The 27,178-nt window shown below is 51.9% G+C and overlaps 1 protein-coding gene across 2 annotated transcripts in view; it reads left to right on the forward strand.

Annotated features, from left to right (window-relative positions):
• Positions 1–24,810, forward strand: part of Tmem184b (transmembrane protein 184B) — a 44,399-nt gene extending 19,589 nt beyond the window's left edge. The window contains exons 2-10 of one of the 2 annotated variants that reach the window (XM_005354202.3): positions 3,006–3,254; positions 4,499–4,664; positions 14,695–14,785; positions 15,077–15,152; positions 17,993–18,084; positions 19,282–19,451; positions 19,841–20,035; positions 21,764–21,784; positions 22,528–24,810. In XM_005354202.3, the coding sequence (XP_005354259.1) occupies positions 3,063–3,254; positions 4,499–4,664; positions 14,695–14,785; positions 15,077–15,152; positions 17,993–18,084; positions 19,282–19,451; positions 19,841–20,035; positions 21,764–21,784; positions 22,528–22,769 (1,245 nt within the window). In that variant the 5' untranslated portion in view covers positions 3,006–3,062 and the 3' untranslated portion in view covers positions 22,770–24,810. The remainder of the gene's footprint in view (positions 1–3,005; positions 3,255–4,498; positions 4,665–14,694; positions 14,786–15,076; positions 15,153–17,992; positions 18,085–19,281; positions 19,452–19,840; positions 20,036–21,763; positions 21,785–22,527) is intronic. The other variant, XM_005354203.3, reaches the window with a different exon arrangement.
• The last annotated feature ends 2,368 nt before the right edge of the window (positions 24,811–27,178 follow it).

Raw genomic sequence — 27,178 nt, forward strand, 5'->3', positions numbered from 1 at the left:
AAAACATAAAAAGCTTTTGCGCTTTCTTTCTCCCCTTTCCTAGAGAGTTGGAGTTTATTAAGAGAGATAGTTTTAGCTGGGCGGTGATGACCACCACCTTTAATCCCAGCACTCAGGAGTCAGTGGCAGGTGGATCTCTGAGTTCAAGACCAGCCTGGTCAACAAAGCGAGTTCTAGGACAGTCAGGGCTGCACCACAGAGAAACCCTGTCTTGAGAAACACACAGATGAACACCCTCCACCCCCCACACGACACTCTGCTAGAACAGTAAAGTAGTTGGGATTCTGAGCCTTTTCTAGTATGTTCCTCCCACCTTGAACATGGACTGTATGTGAAAGGGGAGCCGTGGAGACCACGTGGATTAGAGGGGCTGTGCCAGCTGCAGTTGTCCCGGCCACAGTCTCTGTTTCTCTGAAGCTCCAGTGCTGAGCTCGGCCAGTGAGCGCTCCTCCCCAGGGAGACATCTGTCTGTCCTAGGTATGGAACGCTGGCCACAGGGTCTCCACCATCCTCACCCTCTGCTCACACTGGGAACCATTCGCAAGGCTAGCGTGTTGTAGACTGGACTGCAGATGTTGGCAGCCTCCACGTGGGCCTTGTGTCTGGGTGGAAGAGCTGCTACACCTGTTTCAAGGGACCAGGGACTAATGTTTGTGAGTGAGGGCATTGCTTTAACTGTTGTCTGGGAGTGTTCTAGAAACCTTCCAATCTTTTGGTGGGGGCTGAAAGCCAAGTTCTACCTCTTTTTTTCCCCCCTTTTTCCAGGATGCAGATAATGTCACTTTAAAGTTGACATGAGAGAAAAGAAGACACACGTGACATAGTGTTTGGGTGACATGCCATCCATTTAGGGGTATTTGTTCATGTTGTGCCCACTCCCATGTTTATTCTTTAATCTGACAGGCGAAGACGTTGATTTACAGTGCAAACCTTCATAAGGAAACTCTCAGGCGCTAAGTTCTCAGCCTGGCAGCCGTGCCTGCAGCAGCTATTCTTAGGCTGCCGCTGTACCACCAGTCTTTATATATAGACACCTTCTCCGTTTTTGAGTTTCCCAATTTAGGCGCCTTCTCCATTTTTGAGTCTTGAATCTGTCTTTTAAGCGATGGGTTAGGGATTGTTTATGTGAAAGAAAAGAGCAGTTTAAGGGATCTGCCTGGTCCCATGTTCTGCAGGAGCGACAGGTAGGTGTGGAGACGGGATGATAGAGGGGAGCTAGGCAGGGTGCGGCTCGCTCATAGGACAGGTGTGAGCTGTTTGGACCCCACAAAAACCCCCGGGGAGTTTTCTGCAGGTGTCACTACATTCTGACCTGGATATCAGTTCCTGGACTTGGAAGGGACTGTGAGCTTGGTCTCCAGGACTGACAGTGAAGCTGGGGACACAAGCTTCATTCAGGCCTCTTCCCCAGTGTCTGTGATGTTCACCGTCTCTGCTTTTACTCCTCTCAGAGTTGTGGCCAGAGTGTGGTTTGGGCAGTTGGTCTTCCAGGTCACCTGATGGCGGAAGACATTGACTCTTGTCAGTAGGTGGCAGCACCGAAGAGGATGAGGCTCGCGGGCTCTGAGCTGGGGTAGAGGGGGCAGTTGGACTCCTCCCCAGCTGCTGTGACAGTGCTGGAAACTAGCCTGTTTCTCACAGTTCTAGAGGCTGGGCAGTTGAAATCCAGGCGCTGATCGTACTCTGTCCAGTGGGGCCCATTTCTGGTTCATAAACAACTCTTTTTTTCTGTGTCTTCAAATTGCAGAAAAGGCAAAGGGTCTCACATGAAGATACTAATCCTATTTGTGGGGTTTCTACCCTTCTGACCTAAGCACCCCAAATACCCTACCGCCTAGTGCTGTTCACTTTGGCAGTCAGTCTGGTGCATCAGACTCCTAAGAGCACATTCTGGACGACCCTGGAAAGCTTCACTCTTTGCAAGTGGCTCAGGTCTCTGGCCCAGCCTTGGCCTCCATTGGTAAACACCGTGGGTACCTGAGAGCAGCTCTTTTTTGGACCATATGGAGTTACTGTTCCAGGTCACATGGAACTCCAGCTCTAGAAGGGCATTGGTTCTGCAGAGTTCCATCCTCTCCAGCCTTGCTTTCCCATCCGGACTTCCTTAGTGTCGGGTTCCTCAGTTCTGCCTTGTTCCTTGTTCATGTTCTCTTTGAAATATGGATTAAAGCCAGTAATGAAGTTGAATGGTGGTGGGGATTCAAAGACGGGAATTGGGGCTGCCTCTGAAAGGTAGGCGTGTGTCAGTTAGACAGTAACGGCCCCTGAAATGGATTGGAGTATCCGTCTAGAAGTGCATAGGCAGGGTTTCAGGACGAGATGGTTGCTGGGGGCTGGCATGGAGATGAGAGGTCAAGGGCTTACACGTGTGAAGTCCTGGCTTCTGTAGCTTGCAGTTTGAAGGCACACAGTTGGGAAGAGCCACGAAGGCTCGAAGAAAGCACGGCCGGGTCCAAGGGGTAGATGGCTGTCAGCCATTAGGGAAGTCAGAAAGTCAACTACCAAGCTCTTTGGGTAGATGTCCCTAGCAGTAAGATGGTTTGCCAGATCAGGGTGGTCCACATTTGTAATCCCAGTACTCAGGAGCCTGAGGCAGGAGGATTGTGAGCTCAAGGCTCAAGGTCTGCTTGGACTCCACAGAGGGGTGACAGAAGAGCCCATGAGGCAGTTGTATGTGCCATATGAGGGCTCAAGCTGGCAGCAGCAGCACTTGGGGACTGTCAGGTAGCAGGCAGGCTGAGCTGTTCTTGACAGCTGTGGAGTGGCACTCTTCTGTACCCCTGCATTCCCAGCCATGTTTTGGTTTCCTAACTTTATAGGTAGCCGTTGGGGACTTTTGACAGACAAAGGTCCTGGTCTGACTAAGGTCTTAGACTGTCACAAGGCCATTGTGTATTGGCCTAGACATGGCAGGGCAAGGGCTGAGTAGGGCATGTCTGGGGCCAGAGTGCTGTAGATCTCAGAGGGTGCTTCAAACACTAGACTCACCCAGATTTCTTCTCTAGGCCAGCCCATCACTACTCCAAGAGATTCTCTCAGGGAGCCTGCTGCTGCTGGGCACCATGACAGTGAGGGGGGCTGCGCTGGCCCCAGATCCAGCATCACCCACAACTGTAGCAGCTTCGCCTGGCGTCTCTGCAACCCCTGAGGGCAGTCCCACAGCCATGGAGCAGCCTGTGTTCCTGATGACCACCGCCGCCCAGGCCATCTCCGGCTTCTTTGTGTGGACAGCTCTACTCATCACCTGCCACCAGGTACCTGGGTGTGAAGAGGGAGCCTCCATAAGTGTCCTGAGTGGTTTCTAGTCCAGCGAAACATCCTGTAGGCAAGCCTGACTGTAGCCATAAGTGCGCTCTGCTTCCTAGGGGATTTCTCCTCCACACCCCAGCTCAGCTGAGGGCAGCTTGTGACTCTGGAGTTGTCTGCACTTCTCTAACAACCAGAATAGCAAGGATGGGAGGAGACACACAGATATGTGTCTGCCTTGATCTAGAAGTGACACTGTGACTTCTGCCCATGTCTAGCTGAAGCCACACAACTGTACATGTTAGAGATGTCTTTGCAACGGAGAGACTTGAGAGCGTGAGGGAGGAGCTGGTCACATGTATGTGGGTAGCAGCTCAGAGAGAGAAGTCAGGTCTCGAGTCTCCTGTACTCATGGCCCCAGGGAATGGGCTTGATGAATGCCCCACTGCAGGCTGGGTGAGTCTGCGCAGGCCCCTTTCAGTCCCTCACCAGCTGTCATGTGTCTCAGTCTCTTTTAGATCTATCAGTGTCCAAGAGATTGGCTTACAGCAGATGGGATTGTTTTGTCCTTTTCCCTAGTCAGGGCCGGGCTGGGCCAAGAGTGATGTCATGAGAGTTGGGACCAGGCACTGGGGCTGGCTCTTGGCTCTGCTTTCTTCTGCCTCCCTGGAGACATCGCAGTGCTGCCTTGGATGAACAAGCAGTTTCAGGAACAAGGCATAGTGTGAGCACACCACTGTGGCCACATGGCCCGGAGTGTATCTATGTCCTCCAGAGTGAGGCCCCCGTCTGTCCCACCCTTTCTGGCATCTGCTAAGATACAAGGCAGAGGGGCCACAGGCAGATGGCCTTGATTCGACCCTTGACCAGCCCTTCAGTTAACTCAGCGCTGCTGCTGTGTAACCCTGGGAAGGTGACTCTGGGAAGGCAGAATGAACAGGATCTCAACTTCAACAACACCAGGGCCTTACTGTCCCATCTAGCTGAAAGATGGTTGTAGATGCTGCTCACACCAGCTTTATGTGATTTGACTCTCATGATGGAAGATTTATCAACAAACTTCATTGAGCAGGACTAAGTCTCGGGGGTACTTTGTTTCAGGGGTACTTTGTATCAGGCCATGGAACAAGAATAGCAGAGACAGAAGTCAGGAGCCCACCTCTTCCCTTGGTGCAGGAAGACGAGGGCAGGTGGCCGGGAGGGAGGCAGGTGGGTAGCAATAGGTCTTGACTGACTGATGCACTTTGACCAGATCTACATGCATCTGCGCTGCTACAGCCGGCCCAACGAGCAGCGCTACATCGTGCGCATCCTCTTCATTGTGCCCATCTACGCCTTCGACTCCTGGCTCAGCCTTCTCTTCTTCACCAACGACCAGTACTATGTGTACTTCGGCACCATCCGTGACTGCTATGAGGGTGAGGACATAATTTGGAATGGGACTGGAGGGAGGGCTGGGGAGCTGGGGGCCATGGGAGCAAGGGCAGTGCACTTCGCTCATTCTTTTCTGGGATATGGGGTCTGGGCATCATTTCTCACAAAGATGAGTGTAGATTCCCCTTCCCCACCTGACTCGCCATCTACCCTGATAGATAGGTACACGTGTACCCAAGTATCCCCTTACAGACGTGCTTTGGTGTGGGGGACCCCAGGACACATTCACAAATACCCAGAAGCAGGAGCACCACCTCTAGCTCATCTTTCTCAGTTCCGGCTTCTCTGGCTGGTGGGCAACTTGTGAATGGTCCATCCAGGGATAGAAACCCTAGGTATGAGTGGGACGATGTATACAGCCACAACCCCATGTGTCCCATGTGGTGCTCTGTTGTGTCTCAAAGAAAAGGACTTGCACCCTCTCATGGCCTTGGTTCCCTAGCTCCTCCCACCATGTCCCCCCTCCTCTTTCTTGCCTTCTCCACAGCCTCTACAGGAAACACATCAACTTCCATCCTAGCTAGAGCAGAAAGTAGTTCCTGGTGTTGGGAGCAGGCATGGTCTGGTTTTCCAGCCCTGTGTGGGCCTGAGGCCCGACCCTCATCCTGCCTTTTCCCGAGTGTCACATCCTCTTTGTCCACACATAGACCAGGCGCTATCTGCGTCTGCAGCGGATGCTGCTCTGCCGGGAGGCTGCCCTCAGTGGAGAGCACAGCCAGGCACATGACTCAGCTGACTTCCCCCCCCCCCCACTTTGAGACAGAATGCACAGCCTAGGATGGCCTCAAACTTTTTTGGGGTGGTGTCAGGGTCTCATTTTATAGCTCCAACTGGCCTGGAACTCAGAGGTCTGTCTGTTTCTGCTCTTGAGTACTGGGAGTAAAGGTGTGCACCTTATAGTCTTTGTCTGTCTATCTTTTATGTGTATGAATGTTTGCCTGCATGTAGGTCTGTGTACCACATATGTAATGCCTGAAGAGGCCAGGAGAAGGTGTTGATAACCAAGCCAGAATGCTCCTTTGGCAGAGCAGCTAGTGCTCTTAACCTTGAGCCATCTTTACAGCACCAGATCTCAAACTCTTTTTCTTCTCTTTTTTCTTTTGAGACAGGGTTTCTCAGTGTAGCCCTGGATGTCCTGAAAGTTGATCTGTAGACCAGGCTGACCTTGAACTTAGAGATCCTCTTTCCTGTGCCTCCCAAGTGCTGGGGTTACAGGTGTGTGCCACCATATCTGGTTTTATGTGGTGCTGGGCATGGAACCCAGGGCTTTCTAGATGCTAGGCAAACATTCAACCAACTAAGACACTTCCCAGTCCAGTCTGTGTTGGAGGAAGGGGGGGCCATACATGCCAGGCATGTACTTTTGAGTAAAGGGACTTGAGTAGCTCACACCGTGAGCTCTACCCACCCCTCTGTAGGGCTGCATTGATTCCCAGTACCTCCTCCTGGCTGGTGCTCTCATAAATTCCTTCCAGGAGGGAATATAGAGGCAGATGGGGACCTGCTCAGTGCTCCACTGTGCTTGATGTTCCTGGAAACAGAAACCCCCAGGGAGACTGGCTGGGGAGGGGAGGAGTTGAGCACCCTTCTCCCTTCAGGTGCCAGCCTCAAGTGGGGCAGCTTCTACTCACCTGGTTCTTATAGAAGCAAAAGGTTGTTTTTGTGCTGTGTATGTGTCTTTGTGCATGTTTGTGTCCCTGTGTCCTGTGTAGTCTAGGGGCAAATGTAGGCTTTTCTCCTTTGTTTGGCCCCGAAGATGGGACGTTTCGCAAACTGTGGGGACTTGGGGGAGCTACCATTTTGTCCTTACTCAACACCCCAGAGTAGCAGCAGATGGTGGGTGGCACCCCCACTTCAAAGGCCTCTCTGTTGCTCCCACCTGGCCCAGCCAGCCTCCCTGCCTGTGGAAAGGTTGGCTCAGGAAGTCTGCCACTCTGGGAAGCTCATCTCCTAGCAACACTGTTGTCTCAGACTGCCCATCTCCCAGGGACTTTACAAACAGCGCTGAGCACCTGGAGTCGAGGCTGCCTGAGGTCACTGGCTGTTAGTGTCTAGAGTCAGCAGCCTGGCCCTCACTCTCACCTGTCCCTTCTGTACCTCTTTTCAGGTCTCTTTTAGTGGCAAAACTAAAAAGGCACACACTCATGCACTCACACACACGCTCATAAACACTTCTCTTTTCTTCACCTTACCAGGGAGACTGGACTACAATTTTTTCTAGGGGTGCATTTAGTGTTTGCATTTTATATATTTAAATATTGTCTAGAGGTGAGCCTTGCATTGCCCTACACTCCTTTTCTTTCATTTCATTTGGTTTTGTAACGGGTTCCATATGCTCGGTCCTCCTGCCTCCGTTCCTGAGTGCTATGTTTGCAGGTGTATCTCAGGCTGGCTCCCCCCTGCCCTTTCCATGTAGAAGTCTGGGTCTTGCTACAAGTACTGACTACATATTTAATTTTGGGGTTGTCCAGTTTTCTATACTTATCATTCATTTATTCCTGAGTGCTACAGTTTGAGTTTTTGAATAACCAGCCCCGGTCTCCCTGAGACAGCAGGCACTGTGTGACTCTGTCACTGCTGGCTTTTTCTGTGACCACATTTCCCTGGAGTCTGCAGTGCTTGCTGGTGAGGCCTCCTCTGCTCAGCTATCACCAGGCTCTGTCATTCACCTCTTTGGACTTGTGTCGGCTTCTGTACAGCATGGGCCACCTATTTCCGTTTCTCCTTTGTTTGTGGTTTCTTCTCTCTGTTGGTCTGTGCCCATCTTTCACCAGCCTCCTGGACAAGCAGGTGCATAGGGGTGCTGATGTGAAGTCTAGAGTGTCCTTATTGAACTGCTCTGTGATTGACATCCCCGGGGAAGGGACCGCACTTCGAGGGCGGGTCCTACAGGCCACTTCTCACAGCTTCATCTCCTGGTGCTGCTTCTGGGAAGTCTGCTGGATTCTGACCCTGTGTAGTCACTGGCATATTCTTTGGTTTGTCCGAGACAGGGTTTCTCTGTAGCTTTGGAACTTGTCCTGGAACTAGCTCTGATAAACCAGGCTGGCCTCAAACTCACAGAGATCCACCTGCCTCTGCCTCCCGAGTGCTGGGATTAAAGGTGTGCATCACCATCACCCAGCTTTCTTCCTGCCTTTTAAGATCTTGTTTTCAACCTCTAAGTTCTGAAGTCACAGAAGATAGAGTAATTAATATTCACCATGTTGACAGGCTTGAACTCCCCAACTTAGGACCTGAGACCTTCCCTTGTTTGTGTCTTTGATACTTTTCCTTTCCTTTTACAGATGATTTAATTATTTAAACTTTATCGTTTAGTTAGTAATCTGGAAAGAGATACTCACATCAGGACTCAGCAAGGGGGGTTCCAAAACTACCCAGGTTTTGCTTAATTTGCCTGAATATATACTATATATGAAATATATACTAGAGTTAAAGCAAGCCAGGACCACCCACCACTAGCCACAGCATACCTAATCTTTGTGTCCAGTTCCCTGTCACTTCATCCAGAGGCCTACTTCCAGGGCCTTCATGGCTTTCTCAAGTATGAACACTCTCTTAGCCATGGACTGAAGCATCCATTTGGTTGGAAGTTTGCACAGGTAGGAGCCATAAACCATGACCTTGGTGAAGTCAGCAGTCCTGAGTCTTCATCAGGAGCATGGCCTTACTTATATGCTCAGTGTAAGGGATTCAAAATCCCAGTGGGCTGAGCAGGGCTTCTAGCAGCCACACATGGACTTGAAACACTTCTCCATCTTTCAGGTCTTTGGGAATGTCCACCCAGGGAGGGCATCTTTATGGTTCTCAGCTGTTCCGCCAAGTCCCTCGGAAGTATCATCTCTTTCCTCTTTTCCTCTCTGGGATCCCTGCCCTGGGATGTGCTCCTGGAACGAGCCTCTTACGTCTTTTCAGCGTCTTTTTCCTGTTGCTCTCCAGGAGCTGTTGGTTGGCTTGCTTTTCACGTCATCATCTGTGAGTGTCCTTCCCCAGCTCTGCTTCTCTCACCTCACTGTGATGTGCGCTGGCTCTTCTCTGTGCTTCTCCGAGCCCCCTGTTCTTGGTGCTTCAGAGTTTCTTTTCTCTGGGGATATTAATTACGTTTTCTTCCGTATCAGCTCCTCCTTGAGCTCTTTGCATCTGTTTGATTTGCTTCTCTCTCTCTCTCTCTCTCTCTCTCTCTCTCTCTCTCTCTCTCTCTCTCTCCCTCCCTCTCTCCCTCCCTCTCCGCGCATGTGCTGTATGCATATGTGTGTGTGCACATGCAGAGGCCAGAGGACGTTGACTGGTGTCCTGTCTATCACTTTCTGTCAGGGTTTTTCTTTGAATCTGGAGCTAGACTGTGGCCAGAAAACCTGATCAATCTTCTGGTGTGCCCCGAACATCCCTCACCCCCTCACTAGCTTTGGAGTTACAGATGCCCAGTTGTACATGACCATGCTCAGCTTTGTGGGGATTTGAGCTTGGGTCTCCATGCTTATACAACAGTGGTATCACTCTCTGAGCCATCTCTCTGCCCCTGCTTTAGTCTTTTACCTTTGTGTTAGAAAGCATCCTCAGATATCTAATGTCTTCAGCTTTGCTTCCTGATAACTGGGCCTTCCCGTTGAGCATAAACAGTCTTCCCTGTCGTGTTTATACAGACATGAGACAGGTGCCGTGTGATTCTCCACAACATACGATTCCTGTCTTCTGCTCAGAAGATGCAGGCAGGTTGTGTGAGCAGTGGGTATGGGAGGAGGGCTATGGGAATGGTTGCGTTTCTGCCAATCTCATTACCGCCCTCAGCCGGGCTGAGTTCTAGCCCTTTAGACACACACTCACAGCCTGAAGTTCTGTGTGGAGTCTTTGGGTCACTTCCCCACTTGCAACCCACAACCTCAGCTGCACGAGACTGGGGTCCTCTGGGCTCTACCCTCCCCTTTTTTAAAATTAGGTTTTGTTTCATAGCTCTGGCTGGCCTAGAACTCACTGCTTCTACCTCTGCTGAATTACAGGTGTGTGCCATCACACTCAACTCTGAGACTCCCTGTGTAACCTAGGCTAGCTTTGAGCTTGCAGAGATCTCCCTGCATTACGTGAGCTGCCCACCTGGCTCTTTTGGGGTCCTTGATGGCACCTCCTTTCCCCCAGGACAGCTAGCCCAGAGCAACACCCAGAGCTTCTGTTGTCTCCCAGCAGTGACCGCATTGGCATTCTTCCTGCCCTTGGTAGTGTGCTTCTTATATGAGGTCAGTCCAATTGTCTAGTTGATTTTAGAGGGGACAGCTATGTGTTGCACTCAGGAAGTGTACAACTATACTCATGTAGATGACAGAGTTCCCATTCTCTGAGGCAGGGGCTGAACCTCAAAGATGTTGGGCCCTTTCCCAGGATGCTTCAGCTCCATACAGTGTAGCACGAGTAATAAAAACCCAGAGATTAGGGTTCAAGCTGAAGATCAGAAAAGCAAAGCAGCCAAGCCACTAGAGAGATCTTACTCCTATCCTCAGTGTGACTGTAGACTGCAATGCTTTCCACCAAACCTCAGACTGCGGACTAAACCCTCCTCCCATCTTATAACCCTCTATAGTGCTGGTATTAAAGGCGTGCACCACCACCACCTGGCCTCTTTGGCTAATTAGTGTGGCTGCTGCCTAGCCTGTATGGCTCTCTAATATGGCTAGCTTTGCACTCTGATCTTCAGGCAAGCTTGCTTTATTATAACACAAATAAAATATCACTATAATACAGCACTCAGCCGGGCGGTGGTGGCGCATGCCTTTAATCCCAGCACTCGGGAGGCAGAGGCAGGCGGATCTCTGTGAGTTCGAGACCAGCCTGGTCTACAGAGCTAGTTCCAGGACAGGCTCCAAAACCACAGAGAAACCCTGTCTCGAAAAACCAAAAAAAAAAAAAAAATACAGCACTCAGCTGATGAGGCTGTAGTTCACACAGCACTGGGAAAGGTCACAGGGCTGAATGAGAGACAATTGCCATATGCATTTTGGTGTCTGAGTAGGTTTGGGGTGAGGTAAGAGCCTGGGACTTGGTGACTAGAGGCGGAGATGCAGCTTCCTCTGCTCCCTGCAGTATGCTGTGTTACACATGTTTATGTGGTGTTTACAGTTTGGCCCAGGTTCTTCATCATCATTAGCACATTCTTACCTGCTAGTTACCAGGTGGAGTGTGGATCGCACACCACTACACAGTGTGAAAACAACTGCAGGGAGCTGCAAAACTTGCCCAAAATGACCTGATAGATGCCTGGTTCTCTGCAGCCAGGATTAGCCGTATGCTGGGCTTGGTAAAGGAGAGGGAAGAAACCATTGTTTTCCCCAGAGAATTGTGAGCTCTCTGTTGGGAAGAGTGTACATGCATAGGAGGAATGCAATGTCCTTCACCCCGTTTCGGAGTTCAGATTCTTGTTTTCGAGGTAACAGTCTAGATGTGTAGCCCTGGCTGTCCTCAAGTTCATGATCCTCTTGCTCCAGCCTTCCTTGTGCTGGCCTCACAGCTGTACAGTGTTACCCTTGGCCCAGAGATCACCCCTAGACACACTGAATCTTGTGTGTGGCCCAGAATGAACAAAGATCCATAGGCCTGGGGCCAGAGAGATAGCTCAGCCAGTGAAGATGCCACCAAGGCTGATGACCCGAGTTCGTTCTCCAGGATCCATCTGACGGAAGGAGAGAGCGACTCCTGCAAGTTGTTCTCTGATCTCCACACGCATAATGTGGCATACATGTGTTCACACATATATACAAATAAATGTATGTGAAAATTTTAATTGATTTTATTGAGTTATGCATTTTTTTCTTCTCCCCTCTCATCCTCTCTCCTCCCCTTTCAACCTTCTCCCATGGTCCCCATGCTCCCAATTTACTCAGGAGATCTTGTCTTTTTATACTTACCATATAGATTAGATCCATGTATGTCTCTCTTAGGGTCCTCATTGTTGTCTAGGTTCTCTGGGATTGTGAATTGTCAGTTTGTTTTTCTTTGTTTTATGTCTAAAAGCCACTTATGAGTGAGTGCATGTGATAATTGTCTTTCTGGGTCTGGGTTACCTCACTCAATATGTTTTCTAGATCCATCCATTTGTCCGCAAATTTCAAGATGCCGTTATTTTTTCTGCTGTGTAGTACTCCATTGTGTAAATGTACCACATTTTCCTTATCCATTCTTCATTCAAGGGGCATTTAGGGTGTTTCCAGGTTCTGGCTATGACAAACAAAGCTGCTATGAACATAGTTGGGCACATGTCCTTGTGGTACGATTGAGTATCCTTTGGGTATATACCCAAAAATGGCATTGCTGAGTCTTGAAGAAGGTTGTTTCCTAATTTTCTGAGAAATCGCCAATATATGTGAATTTTTAAAAAAATTTTTAAAGCAATTGGCCAGTTTGCTCTCAGTAGGACACCCTGACAGTTAATGATGCCACTAGCCACAGCTCACAAACAGGAAGTGTAGGAGCTCAGTGGATCTAAGTAAAGGGAGAGAGAGCCGATGGGTAAGGGCTCAGAAACAGCATGTGGGCTGCCAGAAGCAGGGACAAGCAGAATTCACAAAGGATGCATTCACAGGGAAGGAAGGCTTTGGAGCAGTGTGGAATTGGGGACAGTTGCTTAGGGGCAGGTCTCCTGTCCAGCGGAGTTGGCTCATTGAACTGTGATTGCCTAGGAAGGCCACATGCCTCTGGAATGTGGGAAAGAATGTTCTGAGTCTCAGTGTACAAGCAGAAGGGACTCCTGTCAGAGCAGGCAAATTCCATTTTGCAGACATATCCTCAGTTATCTGGAATGTCCCAGACAACTTAGTCATTCCGGATCAACTTAGAGTTTCCATGTAGCAGAGGCAGAGACCAGCTGAAGATGCTCAGGTTTGACAGGAGAGAGCTGGGAGCAGCCAGAAGCACATAGGACCCTCAGTTCTTTATGGTACCTAGCCTTCCATAGATGGTCAGGGAGCACATAGTGAACAGTATATGACTTCTGGCCTTGGGTGCAGCTGCAGGGACAGCTAGAGGACTCTTCTGAACAGGTTCTCACCGATGTCCTGATCTCCCAGGCTGTGTGTTGTAGCTGTTTGTGGGGCTCACAGCTGAGAAACTGGGGGGACCATAATGACTTAGACTGTAATCTCCTGTCCAGGTAGTTACTGGCTAGAGAAGTTGCCTTTGGGGGTTGGAAGGGGCCCCCATCTCTGCTGAGGGTTGCCTGCCTCTGATGCCTGCATCTAATGGCCAGCCAGGAGGTCATAGCTTCCTTCTCTGATGATGATGCTGATAAGAAATATTCTTTCTAATTGGTGCACATCTTTAATCCCAGCACTCGGCAGGCAGAGGCAGGCAGATCTTTTTGAGTTTAAGGCCAACCTGGTCTACAGAGCAAATTTCAGGACAGCTAGGAATACACATAGAGAAACACTCTGCCTTGAAAAAAAAATATTCTTTCCAAGTCAGGTGTGATGGCACTTGCCTGTAATCTAGCATTTTTGGGGGATAGAGGCCAAAGGATCTCTCCCAGTTTGGGGTCAGCCTTACCTACATGATGAGTCCCTGTCTTGAAAAACAGGGAGGGAGAAAGGTTTGTTCATTCTGCTAAGCTGAAGTCCTCCTGGGATCTGCCCTGAGACTGTGGCTCTTGTCTGCAGTGTGGACAAGCCTCTAGTATAATCCTGTTTGTTCTTGATCCTCACCCTCCTTTCCTGATGGCATACTCTTGTCTATAATTTGAGATGTGGTTTCTAGAATGGAGCAGAAAGTTCTAGATGTCCGACAGTCCAGGGCAGGAGTAGGAGAGACCATCAGTTCCCTCTGAACTGTGGAGCCCATGGTCACTGATGTGTCCTGGAGCCTAGCACATGGCCTGGTATTCAGGATGCACAGGGGCCTTCCTGGAGACCAGGTCTGGAACCATATTAAGAGTGTGGTAGGGTAACAGCCTGCTGCCTGAGTTACACCTCCTGGCCCCTCTCTGTTCCATTTCTGGCCTGTGTAGAGGCTTCTGGTGTAAACGCTATTGCTGAGTGTTTGGATCTTTTCTTTGTGAGCCTGTGTTTTGTAGGAAGGGATGGATTTTTCCAGATGGCCAGGGGTCCTGATTTGACCAATCAGGTCATGTCTAAGGAGTCTCTTGTCTCCTCTCTCTGAGAACTGGTTGAGTCCATTATTGACTCGTTAATGGTTCTCTGGAGTGAAGCAGCACCCTGGCTGGCTGTGTACTTCTAGGCAGTCCTGAGCTGAGAGCTGAATGCAGTGGTAGTCTGAGCAGCTCAGTCAGAACTGGCTGTAGCTGAGGCTAAACCAACAGCCCAGGCTTACGGTACAGAACGGGAAGGGTGTAAGCTCGATGGCAGGTCCTCCTCAGGAAAGCATTGCTGGACTGCTTGGCAGGAAGAGATGATGATGCTGGGCCCTGTGGTTTCTCTGAAGGTTTCCTACCAGGCCTACCAAAGGGAGTCCTGTGACAGCCAGTCTGCAGGGAGGCCTGTGGCCTGCCCTGGGCCTTTGCTGCAGACGCTTTGCTTTGGGGCACCACATCTATCCCTCGGTTTTCATCCCATCAGTGTTAGTTGTGGGTACAGGTACCAGGGTTTCAGTCGGTACTGGAGACTGGACTCCGTTCCTACCTGCAGTGTGTTCACACCCTGGAGAAAGCCTCACGCCATTTATTGAGTGCTGTCCTAGGAGCCTAGCCTCCAGTCGGGCTTCATGGCCACTGCTTTTCTCACAGTAGGCCCTCAGGAAGCACTTTTCCCAGTTCACAGAGGAGGAAGCAGGCACAGAGAGCTTGAGAAACCTGCCTAAAGCCATACAGCTCCTAAGTAATAGAAGCATGGTCCATAGATGGGCGGTTGGGCTCAGGGGTCCATGGCTCTTTGCCCCAACTTTTTGCTGCCCTGTATCCTGAAAGGGTCAGCTATCATCAGGAGCCTGCCGTGGTTAAGCGCAGCTGTGCTCAGCCCCTTTCCTTGCTGTTGTATTCTGAGTGACCGTTCTGCTGACCTGAGTACTCTGGACTTTCCACAGCCTTTGTCATCTATAACTTCCTGAGCCTGTGCTATGAGTACCTTGGGGGAGAGAGTGCCATCATGTCTGAGATCAGGGGGAAGGCCATTGAGTAAGTACAACAGTGTCCTGACCCCCACGTGGGCACCCACAGCCGTGCAGTTGGACATCCAGACCACACCCATGCCCATGCTCTGCTTGCCTTGCTCTCTAGCTCCTTCCTTGTCCTCTTTGTCCTCTCCTGTTTGCTTTCTCCTACAGTTTTTCTTGTTCATTCAGTGCTTTCTAGGCCATTTTGTGTGTATTGCTGGCCCCACCTGGGCCCTGGCTTGTTTGATGCAGAGGGCAGCCTTTTCCATCCCACCCTTCCCATTTCCCAGGTTTTTCTACTTGTCTCCCCTAGGTCAAGCTGCATGTATGGCACATGCTGCCTCTGGGGAAAGACCTACTCCATCGGTTTCCTGCGCTTCTGCAAACAGGTATGTGCCCAGAAGCAGTCCCAGGTCAGGAGGACCAGGCTAGGGACCCAGGTTCAGACCTTTGTCTCAGAGGGCAGTTCCTGTTGCATGCTGACCTGTGCCCTACCAGTGGAAGTCACCTGGCCCCCAGCTGTCCCCAAGCTGATCTGGAGACATCGAGTTAGGATCATCTGCTAAGGTGGGCAGTGAACATCCTGGAATACCCAGCAGCCTCGGGCCAGGGAATCTAGTCTGGAGTCTTGTTCATTTGGACTGAATCGTGCTGAACCAGGAAGCACCCAGGAGTTGTAGCCTGTCAGTCTGAGAACTCATCCCTTTGTCCAGGGCTGGAGGGTTTAGGTGTTAAAGATACATAGCAGACAAGACTGTGTGGTCCCTGCCCTCTCCCACATTCCAGTTGGCAGTGCTGTAGTTTTTGGTTTCCTTGGCTACCACTTCCTGGCTAGAGTTGGACTTCTAGCTTCTCTGGCTATGTGACCTCAGATTATTTGCTCAACCTTTCTGAGCTTGTTTGTCCTTTTATAAAATGGGGGTGGCAGTACTTATCTCAAGGGGTAACTAAAAGGAACAGATGAGGCCATGGGTGTCAGCCGTTAGCACAGCTCTGGCTCATTCAGGGAGATACAAGCTGAGGGTGCCACACCCAGTCTTCATAACTGCCCTTGGCCTCTGCAGGCCCTCAGTCAGTCCCTCCAGCATGACAAAAATAATCGAAAGAAATGTGCTCCCCCCTCCCCGCCAGGAACACTGCAGCCTACCCTAGGGCTACCCTGTTTTCATCCTCTATGGAGAGCTCAGGGCCCACAGCACGGCTGCCCACACAAGCAGCATGTCAGTAGACATACCCAGGCTCCAATTCAGCCACTGGTTCTGTCTCCCTGAGGGAGCCTCAGGATCTCTCTTGTGGAGTGACCCAGAAGGGGTTAAAACTGTCCTGGTCCAGGGTGGGGCTTGCAGAGCCTTGTTTACGTGGTCCAGCCACCCGGTCACCCGGTCCAGGCCCAGCTGTGACTCATCCCCACTTTTGATCATTACATTGTCCTCAGAGTTCTGCTCTCAAGAGCAGAGCAGAGGTCACAGCCAGAGCACAGTCGGCCTCACCATCACCAGGTGTGGGTCATTCCCTGCCCTGTGGGCTCCGAGACTCTGCTGTTGAACTTGACGTGGCAGGCCGGCAGTGAGAGGAGAATAACACACGAAGGCTCCCAGCAGGCGCCCCAGCACTCATAGTATCTTCGTTCCAGAGCCACAGGGTGGGCCAGGATGTCCTTGGGCCCAGAGCCCAGTGTCTGAGTCTTTTGGAGCACTTGTTAAAAGTGGAAATTCCTGGGCTAGGGCTACAGAGTGGTGGAAAAGCACTTGCCTCACATGTGTGAGGTCCTGGGTTCTGTCCCTAGCACTGCCAATGAAGAGGAGAAAGGGGGGAGGGAGGAGGGGCAGACAGGGAAAGGAGGGAGGAAGGGAGGGAAGATGTTTGGATCAGTGACCCCAACCCATCCCAACAGAGTAGAAAGGACTGCCCACTCCTGGGACTGATGTCACTTTGACATCTAACCTGGTTTACGAATCTCAGACTGACCCATGGAATAGCTGGACAAAGGCTCTGAGGTCTGCTGACTTGGCTCCAGTCCTTCGTCTGACCGTTCAGCTCTATGCCTCAAGTTTTCTTGTCTGACTGCTCTTCTTCCTTCCCCGAGCTCGCTCTGGGTGGAGATTTGCAGTCCAGGGATTGTTTAGGGCTTTCTAGTAGCAGCACGTAGCTCTTCCTGTCACACACTCCTCTGCCATGGCACAGCCCAGTCCTCAGTGGGGCAGAGATGGGTTCCCAGGCTGCCCTTCTGCTCCAGCCACTGGTCCTATCCAGAGCCATGCTCTCCAAGGCACGTGTTGGAGTTTCATGTGCCCTCTCCTTTACTCAGGGCTTCCGGCTGAGGATGAACACTTTTAGGTTACTGGGAGCCTGTGGATGACGCGGACATCCACTTCCATCCCCATATTTGTAACCCTGTGCCGTGGGCATGGGTTACTTTAACATTGCCCAGATGGCTACCACTTGGAGCCCAGGTGATTGCCTGAGAGACTGCAGTGGATAGCCAACCGGGCCTGAATGCCCATGTACCTTTTCAGGCTCCCACATATTAGAGGGATGTCTTCTCCCCACTTGCTGCTCTTGAAGGCCAACTCCAGGTTACTCAGACCCTGGTTCCTCAGAAACCCTGACCCAGGCCAGAGCATGGGCCTTGTCCTCACCCGCTCCCTGTATGGCTAACTCCTCCTTAGAGCTCACTTGTTCAGAGAATGCGGTCCAGGACCTGCTGTTCTCTCTAGTGCCCACTTCCTGTCCTTGTTCACACTCTGCCCTGGGTGAGCCTCTGCGTGAACTACACCTTTGTATGTATGCATGCATGCATATATATATATTTATTTGCATGAGTGCATGCATGGGTATGATTTGCAGGAAGTTGTTTCCTTCCACTGCGTGTCTTGAGGATCAAAGTTAGGTCAGCAGACTTGGCAAAGAAGTCTTTACCTATGTCTTTACCTGCTGAGCCACCCTACTGGCCTGAAGCTGCTCCCTCTACCTGGATCCTGCCTCTCTCCATGTTCCTGAAGGCCCCTCATACTCTGAGCCGTCTCTGAGGTGTCTTCTACTCCTAGTCCACGGGGCCCTATATTCTTAGTCCTTGAGTCCCCAATATCATCATGTCTTTTTACCCATCCTGCTTCCCCTGCACACAGTTCCCTTTTCCTCCTTCCTAGGAACCAGCATAGGCCCAGCTGCCAGAACTGGTGCTTTCCTGCATCCCTACTTTATCCTGTCTTGTTTGTTTCCCAAATAGGCTACCCTGCAGTTCTGTGTGGTGAAGCCACTCATGGCCGTCAGCACTGTTATTCTCCAGGCCTTCGGCAAGTACCGGGACGGGGACTTTGAGTAAGCAGGGGTCCTCCCTGGGACTTATGGGTATATTGGCACAAGGGTGGGTGCCCTACCTTGACAGATCCTGTACGTGTTTTTTTTTTTTTTTTTTCCTAAATTGCATGGGACTCAGACCTCCCTGACTCTCAGCCTGAGCCTGGCAGTGGCCATCTTGCACTTGGTCTTAGCGAGTCACATACATATTAATATTTAGGAATAGTAGTTGTTGTAATAGGAGCGGCGGGGCTGCGTCCCCAGCACCCCGGCCGCCTGCTAGCTTATGCCCCGAAATAATTACACGGACACTGTATTCTTTTAAACACTGCTTGGCCCATTATATCTAGCCTCTTCTCGGCTAACTCTCGCACCTGGACTAGCCCATTTCTAATAAAGTGTGTAGCACTGAGCTGCACTTACCAGGAAGATTCTATGGGCCGGAGCTTGATCGAGTCTGCCTCAGAGAGCAGAGCTATTGCGTCTGCCCGGGAGAGGGGAGCATGGTGTCTCTGAGCTTACTTCCTCTTCCTCCCAGCATTCTGTTCTGTTTACTCCCACCTATGTTTTAACCTATCAGGGCCAAGCAGTTTTTTTTATTACTTAACCAATGAAATCAACAGATTGATATATGACACTCCCACATCAAGTAGTAACCGTGGGTGAGTCTCAGAGGGTGGTGGCTACTCTAAGACAGGTTCTAAAAGTGAAGGAGCCTGGGAGGCAGTCTTTAGCCCTAGTAGAGTCACACAGTAGACTCTACTGTGTGAACTGGCCACACCTTTTCATTTGTGGGTTAGTGAAGGTGGCTTTATACCTGGTCCCATACTGTGAGTTCTTCTTACTGCCTGGAACGTGTACTACAGCCCTACAGCCCACTGAGGTCAGGAGAGCAGAACAAGCTTAGGGATACCCACTGTGACCTATGGCCTGCAGCATAGCCCTGGCTTTCCTCTAGTGCCCTCCATCAGGAATGGGTTCAAAGCAGGGTCACCATCTGAGTGAGTGAAGCAGGAGTGGAAGACTGCCTGCCTACAGACACACCTCTGTAGCACACTCCCAGTGTGTCCCCATCCCATCGCCCCCTCCAGTGGTCATTGTGCCTTTCTTGTTGGAGAGCACAGCCATGACCCATGGAAATAGGTTGTAGGCAGGGCAGAGGAGGGAGCAATCTGCCTTCTCAGGGTCGGTCCCAGCCACGGCATGCCTGTTCCACAGTGTCACCAGTGGGTACCTCTATGTGACTATCATCTACAACATCTCAGTCAGCCTGGCCCTTTATGCCCTCTTCCTCTTCTACTTCGCCACCCGGGAGCTGCTGAGTCCCTACAGCCCTGTCCTCAAGTTCTTCATGGTCAAGTCCGTCATCTTTCTCTCCTTCTGGCAAGGTGAGTCTCCTCTCGGCCTGGTGATCACAGCCCCGGGTCCATCTCCCACTCCTGCTCATATCTTCACAACTGAGTCCCAGGCCGGAGTGCTGTCCTTTATGTTCTGCCCTGGAGCTCAGAGATGCCTTTTCCACTGGGCATTTGGGAGGGCTGAGGCTTCCAGAAAACTTCAGTGCAGCCTTGTACGGTTAGTGATGTTGCAGTTTTCTGACTGACAGGTAGCTGCAAGGATTGGGTTTGCAGAGACCTTGACTTTATGTCATCATTCCTGCCTCCAGGAGCAAATGAGCCCTACTGTACCCTGCAGTGTGTGGCTATCCGTGTGGCTTTGCATGAAGGGCTAGGGAGGGGGTCCAGTGTGTGACCAGACAATGCCTCTTCCTGTCCAGGCATGCTACTGGCCATCTTAGAGAAATGTGGGGCCATCCCAAAGATCAACTCAGCCCGTGTGTCAGTGGGTGAGGGTACTGTGGCTGCTGGCTACCAGGACTTCATCATCTGTGTTGAGATGTTCTTCGCAGCCTTGGCCCTGCGGCATGCCTTCACCTACAAGGTCTACGCTGACAAGAGGCTGGACGCTCAAGGTATGAGCCAGGTTCCTAGAGCAGGACCCCAGCCTCATGAGGTCAGCTCCAGGACCTCCCAGCATCTTATAAGGGTTGACCCTGTCTCTTCTGAAAGAGGGGCTAAAGAGGTCAGAGCATAGGGGTTTCAGGTCCCAGAGGGACCCCTGGTTTGTTTCTGGAAACTTAAGTTCAGCCTTTAGGTCCTAGTGTGGAGACCCACAGATGGGGTAGAAGGGTGTATACCTATAATCCTAGCACTTGGTAGGCTGAGGCAGAAGGGTTACTGTGAATTTGAAAAAAAGAATAAAAAAGAAAGTTGGGACAGAGACTAGTGACCAGACACCACCGTGCTGAGTCTGCTCTGTCCTGTTCTGTCTGCTGAGTGAGATTCTTCAAGGAAGAAACAGCAGGAAGTTGTTTCCCTGTGAGAAGCAGGATCAGAGGCAGTTTCCACAGCTTGCTTTTCACACCTCTGCTCCTTGTTGCTAAAGAATGTTCTGCAGCCCTTGGTGTACAGGAGGTTGGGCCCCACCCTGGGTGCTTCTGTGATTGGTTAGGACACATAAGCCTTGAGGAGCTTTCTAGTGACTGGGAAGTGCAGCTGTCTGGGAAAGCAGCGGGCCAGTGGGGCAGAAGGCCTGTTCCTGAGGGGAATGCCCAAGGCTGGCATCCACAGTGAGAGACTGCATGGGTTGGGAGAGGGAGGTCTCCTGTCCAAGGCATATGCCATCCAGTTGCCGTCAGCTTTCCCCCATGACTAGAGACCAGACAACTTCCTTCCCCAGGCTTCAGTGCCTACCACTGGTCCCTGTGCTTGGCATGGAGAGCCTTAGGGGTCCACAGGCACAGGACTCCCTGTCCAGGCCTTGATAGTTCGTATCCTGGTTGGGAAGAAACCTTGAAATGCCTCTGCTGGACTGTGCTCTCTGCCACACTGTGGTGCTCTGGTTGCCACCCTGGTCTTTGATGGCATCCCTACTCTGTGCTGAGCCACTTGCTGGCTGGTGCCCCTTGCTGCCTGCTAGGCCCCAGTGGGAAAGATCTGATAAGCGCGCGCGCGCGCGCATGCACGCGCGCGCACACACACACACACACACACACACACACACACACACACACACGTTCCTTAAGCCTGGTTTAATAGGCCCTGGCCTGAAGCCAGGCCGTTTGCAGGAATAGCTGGGTTATCTATAGCAGAGGGGTGTTGTGTCATGGAGGCTCTCCAGGAACACCTTACTGGTGACCTGACTGTCTTTCCATGTACTACCCTCAGACAGCACCCCACCATTAGGTGTACCCCTCCCCCCAGAAGAAACAGCCCACCCAGGACAACCTGCTGTTGGTGTAAGCTCTAGTCCTTCCTCGTAACCATGGCACCTAGTCCCTCCCAGCTTCACGTTAGTCTGGGGTGAAAAGTCAGCTCTGCTCTACAGTCATCCTCTGAGCCTGTGCAGAGGAGTGAGCTTTGCAAGGCACAGGGCTCTGTGCAGGTGTAGCTCCAGAAAACCCTGGGAGAAGTGGAAATAGAAGCCCTGACACAGGTGTGAGACGGATGACTCCTGTTAGCATGAGCACTGTCCTTCAGGGGCAACCAGAGCAGCCTTGGTGTCTGGGGATGGGTGGGAGTGTCACTGGGCGCGGGGTGGGCAGGCAGTTTTCACTCAGCTGTCTCTTGTCTTCTCTATCCCTCCGGCTTCTCTCCCTGCCCCTTTACCCTGCATTTGCCCTGGGTTTGGCCTCGGGCAGTGCTGACATACGGCCCATACGGTAGGTCTGCTCTCTTTCTCTGTCTGTACGTCTGTCCTGCACGTCAGTCTGGTCCTGTCACTGGCATGCCTTTCTGTGGCTCCTCTGTGTACCCATCACCCCATTGGCACTTCTGGATGAGAGCCCTGAGCACCTGCCTAAGAGGGCTGCCCTTTGTTGAGCCTGGCTGCCTTTGCTCCATGCTTTAGTTTTGAAATACACCCTGCTAGGTTCTGGGGCACAGTGCCCACTAAGAATGGCAGGGGCATTTGGCAGTGTCTCCAAGACAGAGCACCCAGAGGGTGGAGAGACTGAGTCCCAAGTCCTGGGCCCAGGGTCGAGTTCATCCTTCCGGCCTGACTCAGTGACCCGCACTGTGCTTCCGTCCCTGCCCCAGTCCTGTAGGGCACATCTTCAGATGGAGGGATTGGAAGCTCCTGCCCTCTTAAGAGGGCAGCCTGCTCCTTGTGGAGCCTCTGGCACTGGAGCTTGGGGTCTTCCAGGTTAACTGCTGCAGACTTCCGTTTCTGCCCAGTCGCTCCTGCCTGTGAGCATCATTCCCCGGGATGGTTGCCTTCGCCCCTCCGTCTTCACTTCCTTCACAGCTCCCCTGTTCACTCCAGTCAGCAACAGCACTGTTGTCTCAGGAGGGGACAAGCGAACAAGCACATTGGGGTGGGATCTGTCCCAGGAGTAGGGGCAGGAACTAATCAAGTTTCCCTCTTCCTACTCTGGCCCTTGCCCCACCTGCTTGCTCCCTGCAGGCCGCTGTGCCCCCATGAAGAGCATCTCCAGCAGCCTCAAAGAGACCATGAACCCACACGACATTGTGCAGGATGCCATCCACAACTTCTCACCTGCCTACCAGCAGTACACACAGCAGTCCACGCTGGAGCCTGGACCCACCTGGCGTGGTGGCACCCATAGCCTTTCCCGGTCCCACAGCCTTAGCGGTGCCCGTGACAATGAGAAGACTCTGTTGCTCAGCTCTGATGATGAGTTCTAAATGTGGGCCCTGGTGGGGAAGGAAAGGTGCCTCCTCCAGCTTCCAGCCAGGCTGGGGAGCAGCCAGCACAACCTTGCTGTTGCCCTTTTATTTATTGGACCAGAAACAACTCGCATATCGCTTCCAGAGGAACAGGCCTCAGGAATGTGTCTACATGGCCAACCCTGCACTACCCGGGGCAAGAGCAGAGGACACTGGCTGTAGCTGCCACACCTCTGCTGCCCATCCTGTACTGGGGACACGTCTGGAACCAGCCATGCCTGGGTCTAATGCTTGTGTTTTGGCTAGAAGCTGCATCCTAAGCCCCCTCCCCAACAAGCTATCTGCCGAGGCTGTCAGGCCCAGCCCACCCACACCGTGCAATACCCAGACCCGACCTGATCTTCCCACCTGCCTGCCCTTCCCTGTTCATCTTTGTCCAGTGTGAGATTTGTCTCATTCTGGGCAGCAGGAGGCGATGTGAATGCCCCATGGACTCTTTCCCTTCTCCCACCCTAGGCCTGCCTAGCATGCTGCAAGGATCGGAGCCAGCCGCCAGCCCCCAGGAGCCTCAGACCCCCTAGGAAGGATGCCTCTGTGCCTATGGGCCCTTTGCTGACGTGTGGGTCGCAGGGCCCTTGGGTGTCCTCACTGTGGCCACTTGGGCTGCCTCTTAGCTCTTCTGGCCTGCTGAGGACAGCCAGAAGCCCATACTGCTCTCTTACTTGGGTCCAGTTCTTGATAGTTTGGGGCAGAGCCCTTCTATAATTCCTGACTGTGCCAGGGCTTGGGTTCCCTACCACCTCCTCAATGGAGCAGTAAGACTCCTGCCGGGTCTTGGTCTCTGCCTGGGGCTTATCCCTCCTGGGTCGTGGGAGAAGTCTGAGTCTCCACATTTCAGACCACTTCCAGAAGAAGGCTGGAGGAGGGATGGTTATACAGCGGGGTCATGGGAGGGGTGGTCTCAGACCCTCCTGGGTCCCCTGGCCATGCAGGGCCTGGTGTTCCGCTCTCTCTGGCCCCCGGCCCATCTCTTCTGTGCCTTAGTCACATATGAAAGCCCTCCCCGGTCCCCAGTCTCTCCCAGGCACTTCCTTGTTGAGCTGCTGGCACTCAGGACTTTGCAGCACTGGGTCAGGTGCCCTTGTCTGGGACCACCCATTCTCTCCCCTGGCTCCCTCTCCACTCACGTCCCAGAGCTGCCTCTAGGCCTGGCACTCCAAGGTAGGGTGGCAGAGAACCTGGCATGTGGAATCCAGGCAGCACTTGGGTTTTGGCTTCTGTAGCCTCTGAGGTGGACAGTGATGTGGAAGGAAGAGCCTGCCTTGTGGCCTTCACTGGAAGCCCTCCCTCCCTCTGGTCACTTCTAGAACAAACAGGTTCCTTCCCTAGGGTTCATGGGGAGGGACCTCATGGGGCTGTTGCATCCTAGCAACCTTCTTAGCCTCCTTCCTTCCTCATGGCCTAGAGGCCAGCATGTAGGGTGCAGAGGGCAACTCTCAGCCCCACCCAGTAGGCCTGGCCAGATGTCCCAAGCTGCCCAGGAAGGCAGGTGGGAACTCCTTGGTACGTTGCCATGGTTCCTTCCTGGGATTGCTTCTACCAGTCTGTTTCTCAGGCTTTTCCCTTCCTTCCAGGCCAAAGTATGTTGCTGGTCCTGTCCCCACTGTCCCCCACCCACCCTGACACTTGCCTGTTGGCATGGTGGGTGAGGCTGCGGGGGAGCTCGGGGCAGGAAGCTAATGTCCATGGGAACACAGGACAGGAACCTGTACCCGACTGCCCCATCCTTCCTAGGATGCATAACCTATCTTGTCTCATTTATTTTTTATTTTTTCCAGGTAGAGTAGCTCTTTGTACATAAAAGGAAATACTTGAAAATGAACTGTATGCTGTATGAAGCCAGAGCCCTAGTTTTGTATCTTGTCTGTGACTGTCCTGCGTTCCACCACAAAGACGCTCTATTTTGGTCTCTGTGATATTTTAAATGCGTGACAGAAGCAAGCAAATAAAGTCATGAAGAAATATATATATGAGATAATATAGATTGTATTGAAATCTCTTCTGTCTGCCAGTGCCGTTTTTTTCCTGCCCCCTTTGTGAAGAAGAGGTGTAGTGGGCGTGGACAGGGGTGTCCACCCTCTTCCTGTGTGTGATGTGTGTACGTCATGGGGTGTCTGGAACTAAAGTCAGGTTCCACATCCCCATTGGACAGTTTCTCCTTTCTTCACAGACAACCAACCACAACGTGTTCACCCTTTCCCCATCCCCATGAGGGCTGGGCCTCATTCCCTGTTCTTTTCCAGAGGCAGGTAGTGACCTTTCTAGGTATCTCCCAGAAGATCAAAGACCTTCCTTGGCTTTTCTGAGCCCATCTTCCATCCTTAGGAACCAGGAGGCCTAAGGCGGAAGATACCTTCCCTGCATGCGCCAGGCCCAGGCACTGTGCTGTTCTAAGGTCTGGCCTGTGGGTGAGAGGCATGGCTGGAATGCGTGTGGGCGGGGGAACTTCCCAGGCAGCCTGTAACCTGAAGGTAAACAGTCTACATCATCTCTGCACCCCCTCTTCCACCCCCCACCCTTTCCTGCTGCCAGGCCTGAGCTTGGCCTCTCAGGAAGGAGTATTGGCACAGCCCCAGTTTGAGGGGGAGACACATGATCTAACTCTTCCCTACAGTCCGACTCTGCTGCTTTCCTTGGCCCCTCCCTTCCTCCCTGACCAGCTGCAAACAAGGTCCTCACCCTGGTCCTGTAGACCGTCATTTATTATGCTCTCAGGGTTTTTCTAGACCATGCCTCTATAGCACCTTCATTTTTAAGGGATCCAGAGCCCAAGAAACTAATCTGTGCCACCCAGAGAAAGACCCCTGGCTGAAGAGCGGAGTGTTCCGCTCCTTTCCAGGCAGAGTTAATGAGTGGGTACCCCTTTCCCCTTCCCTCCCAAGACCTAAGATTAAGGCTGAGGCCTGCTGTTCAGACCTCAGCCTTTCACTGGGCTGTAGAAAGTCAGACCTATGTGAAAGTGGTAGACAGTTTGAAAACCCAAGACTTTTCTCTGCCTGAGACTGCACAGACCGTGAGCACAACTTATTCTTGCTCAGTCTCCACCCACACATACTTGCAAAAGCTAGCAATGGGATTTAGCCTCTCAGTGACCCAAAAGTTCCTGAGGCCCAAAAGTGGTCTCAGGCTACTCATTCAGAGCACACATAAAACACTCGAGGACATGCACTTCTCTGTGGAAAAGAGAATTCGACTTTATTCAGAACGTCTACAAAATACTCAAGGCAGATAACTGGCTCACTTTAAGTCAGAAAATAAATAACTCTGGGAGCTGGGCAATTTTTAAAAAAACCTTATTGTTGTTGCCATCCAGCTTTCCCTAAATATAAGATTAAATGTGATTTATTTGTAGATATAAAATATAAAGTCCAGCTCAGGGCCCACATATTTCCCAGGGAAAAGAAGCTGGGCTCTGTCTGGTGAGAATAACTTAGATCCGTGCAATAAATAACAATGTGGAGGGGTCAGCAGTATACAGCGTTGGGGAGGTGCTAGGGCCAGACTTCCCAGGGGACCAGTGGTCAGCCCCCACACCACAGATACTCCAGACCAAAGTGGAAGCCTTAACTCCAAGGGACCCCCTTTTCTCCGTTCCCTGCATCAGGACTGTAGTGTCTGTCTCTCCATTGCCCCTCCTCTGGCTGGCCAGCTTCTCACCTCATCTCTTTGTGTCACCTTCTCTCTCCTTCAGCTTCTCTCTCCCACTTCGTAGATGAAGGTCTCCCAGGCCAGAGAGGCCCTTCTACCGCAGTTGTTATCTGTGTCTGTTCCCCCGTGAAGTCAATCCATGGTTGGAATGTTAGGGCAGCCGTGAGAGGCTCATTTTGGGTCGCAGCTCAACCCCTCAGTGCTGTGTGGCCTTGGGTCGTTTTGCCTGGCAGCTTCCCCACTTGTTAGAGCTCCACTGGTCTGCTCCAAAGACTCTTAGCTTGAGAAAGCCTAACCCTAGCTAAGAGTCTCCTAGGCCCCAAGCAGAGTTGGGAGGTCTTTTGAGTTCTGCTTCCAAAGGGCAGCCCCACAAGGCCACACCTAGTCCTAAATCTTGGGAGGGTTGGAAGGGCATACTGGTACAATCTAAAGCCTCCCCGCCCCCAGCTCTTCTGTAGGCCATCTCTGCACCACCTCGCTTCCAATCTGAGATGGACTTTCAGCCCAGGGAAAACCAGGACCCCAACGTCGTTCCCCCTCAACTTAGCAAAGTTGCCCCTCCCCAGGGCCACCAGGTCCCAGTCTGGGGACCTGCAAGAGTTAGAAAGAGCCCAGGAAAGGAATGTGAAGTCACCACACTGGGTAGCGGTGGCAGAGAAAGGGACCAGGAGCAGGAGGCACTCAGGCACTTTGGGAAGGAAATCGGGTCGGAAAGGGCA

This window comes from Microtus ochrogaster, chromosome 15 (assembly GCF_000317375.1).
Source record: "Microtus ochrogaster isolate Prairie Vole_2 chromosome 15, MicOch1.0, whole genome shotgun sequence".
NCBI classification, from domain to species: Eukaryota; Metazoa; Chordata; class Mammalia; order Rodentia; family Cricetidae; genus Microtus; species Microtus ochrogaster.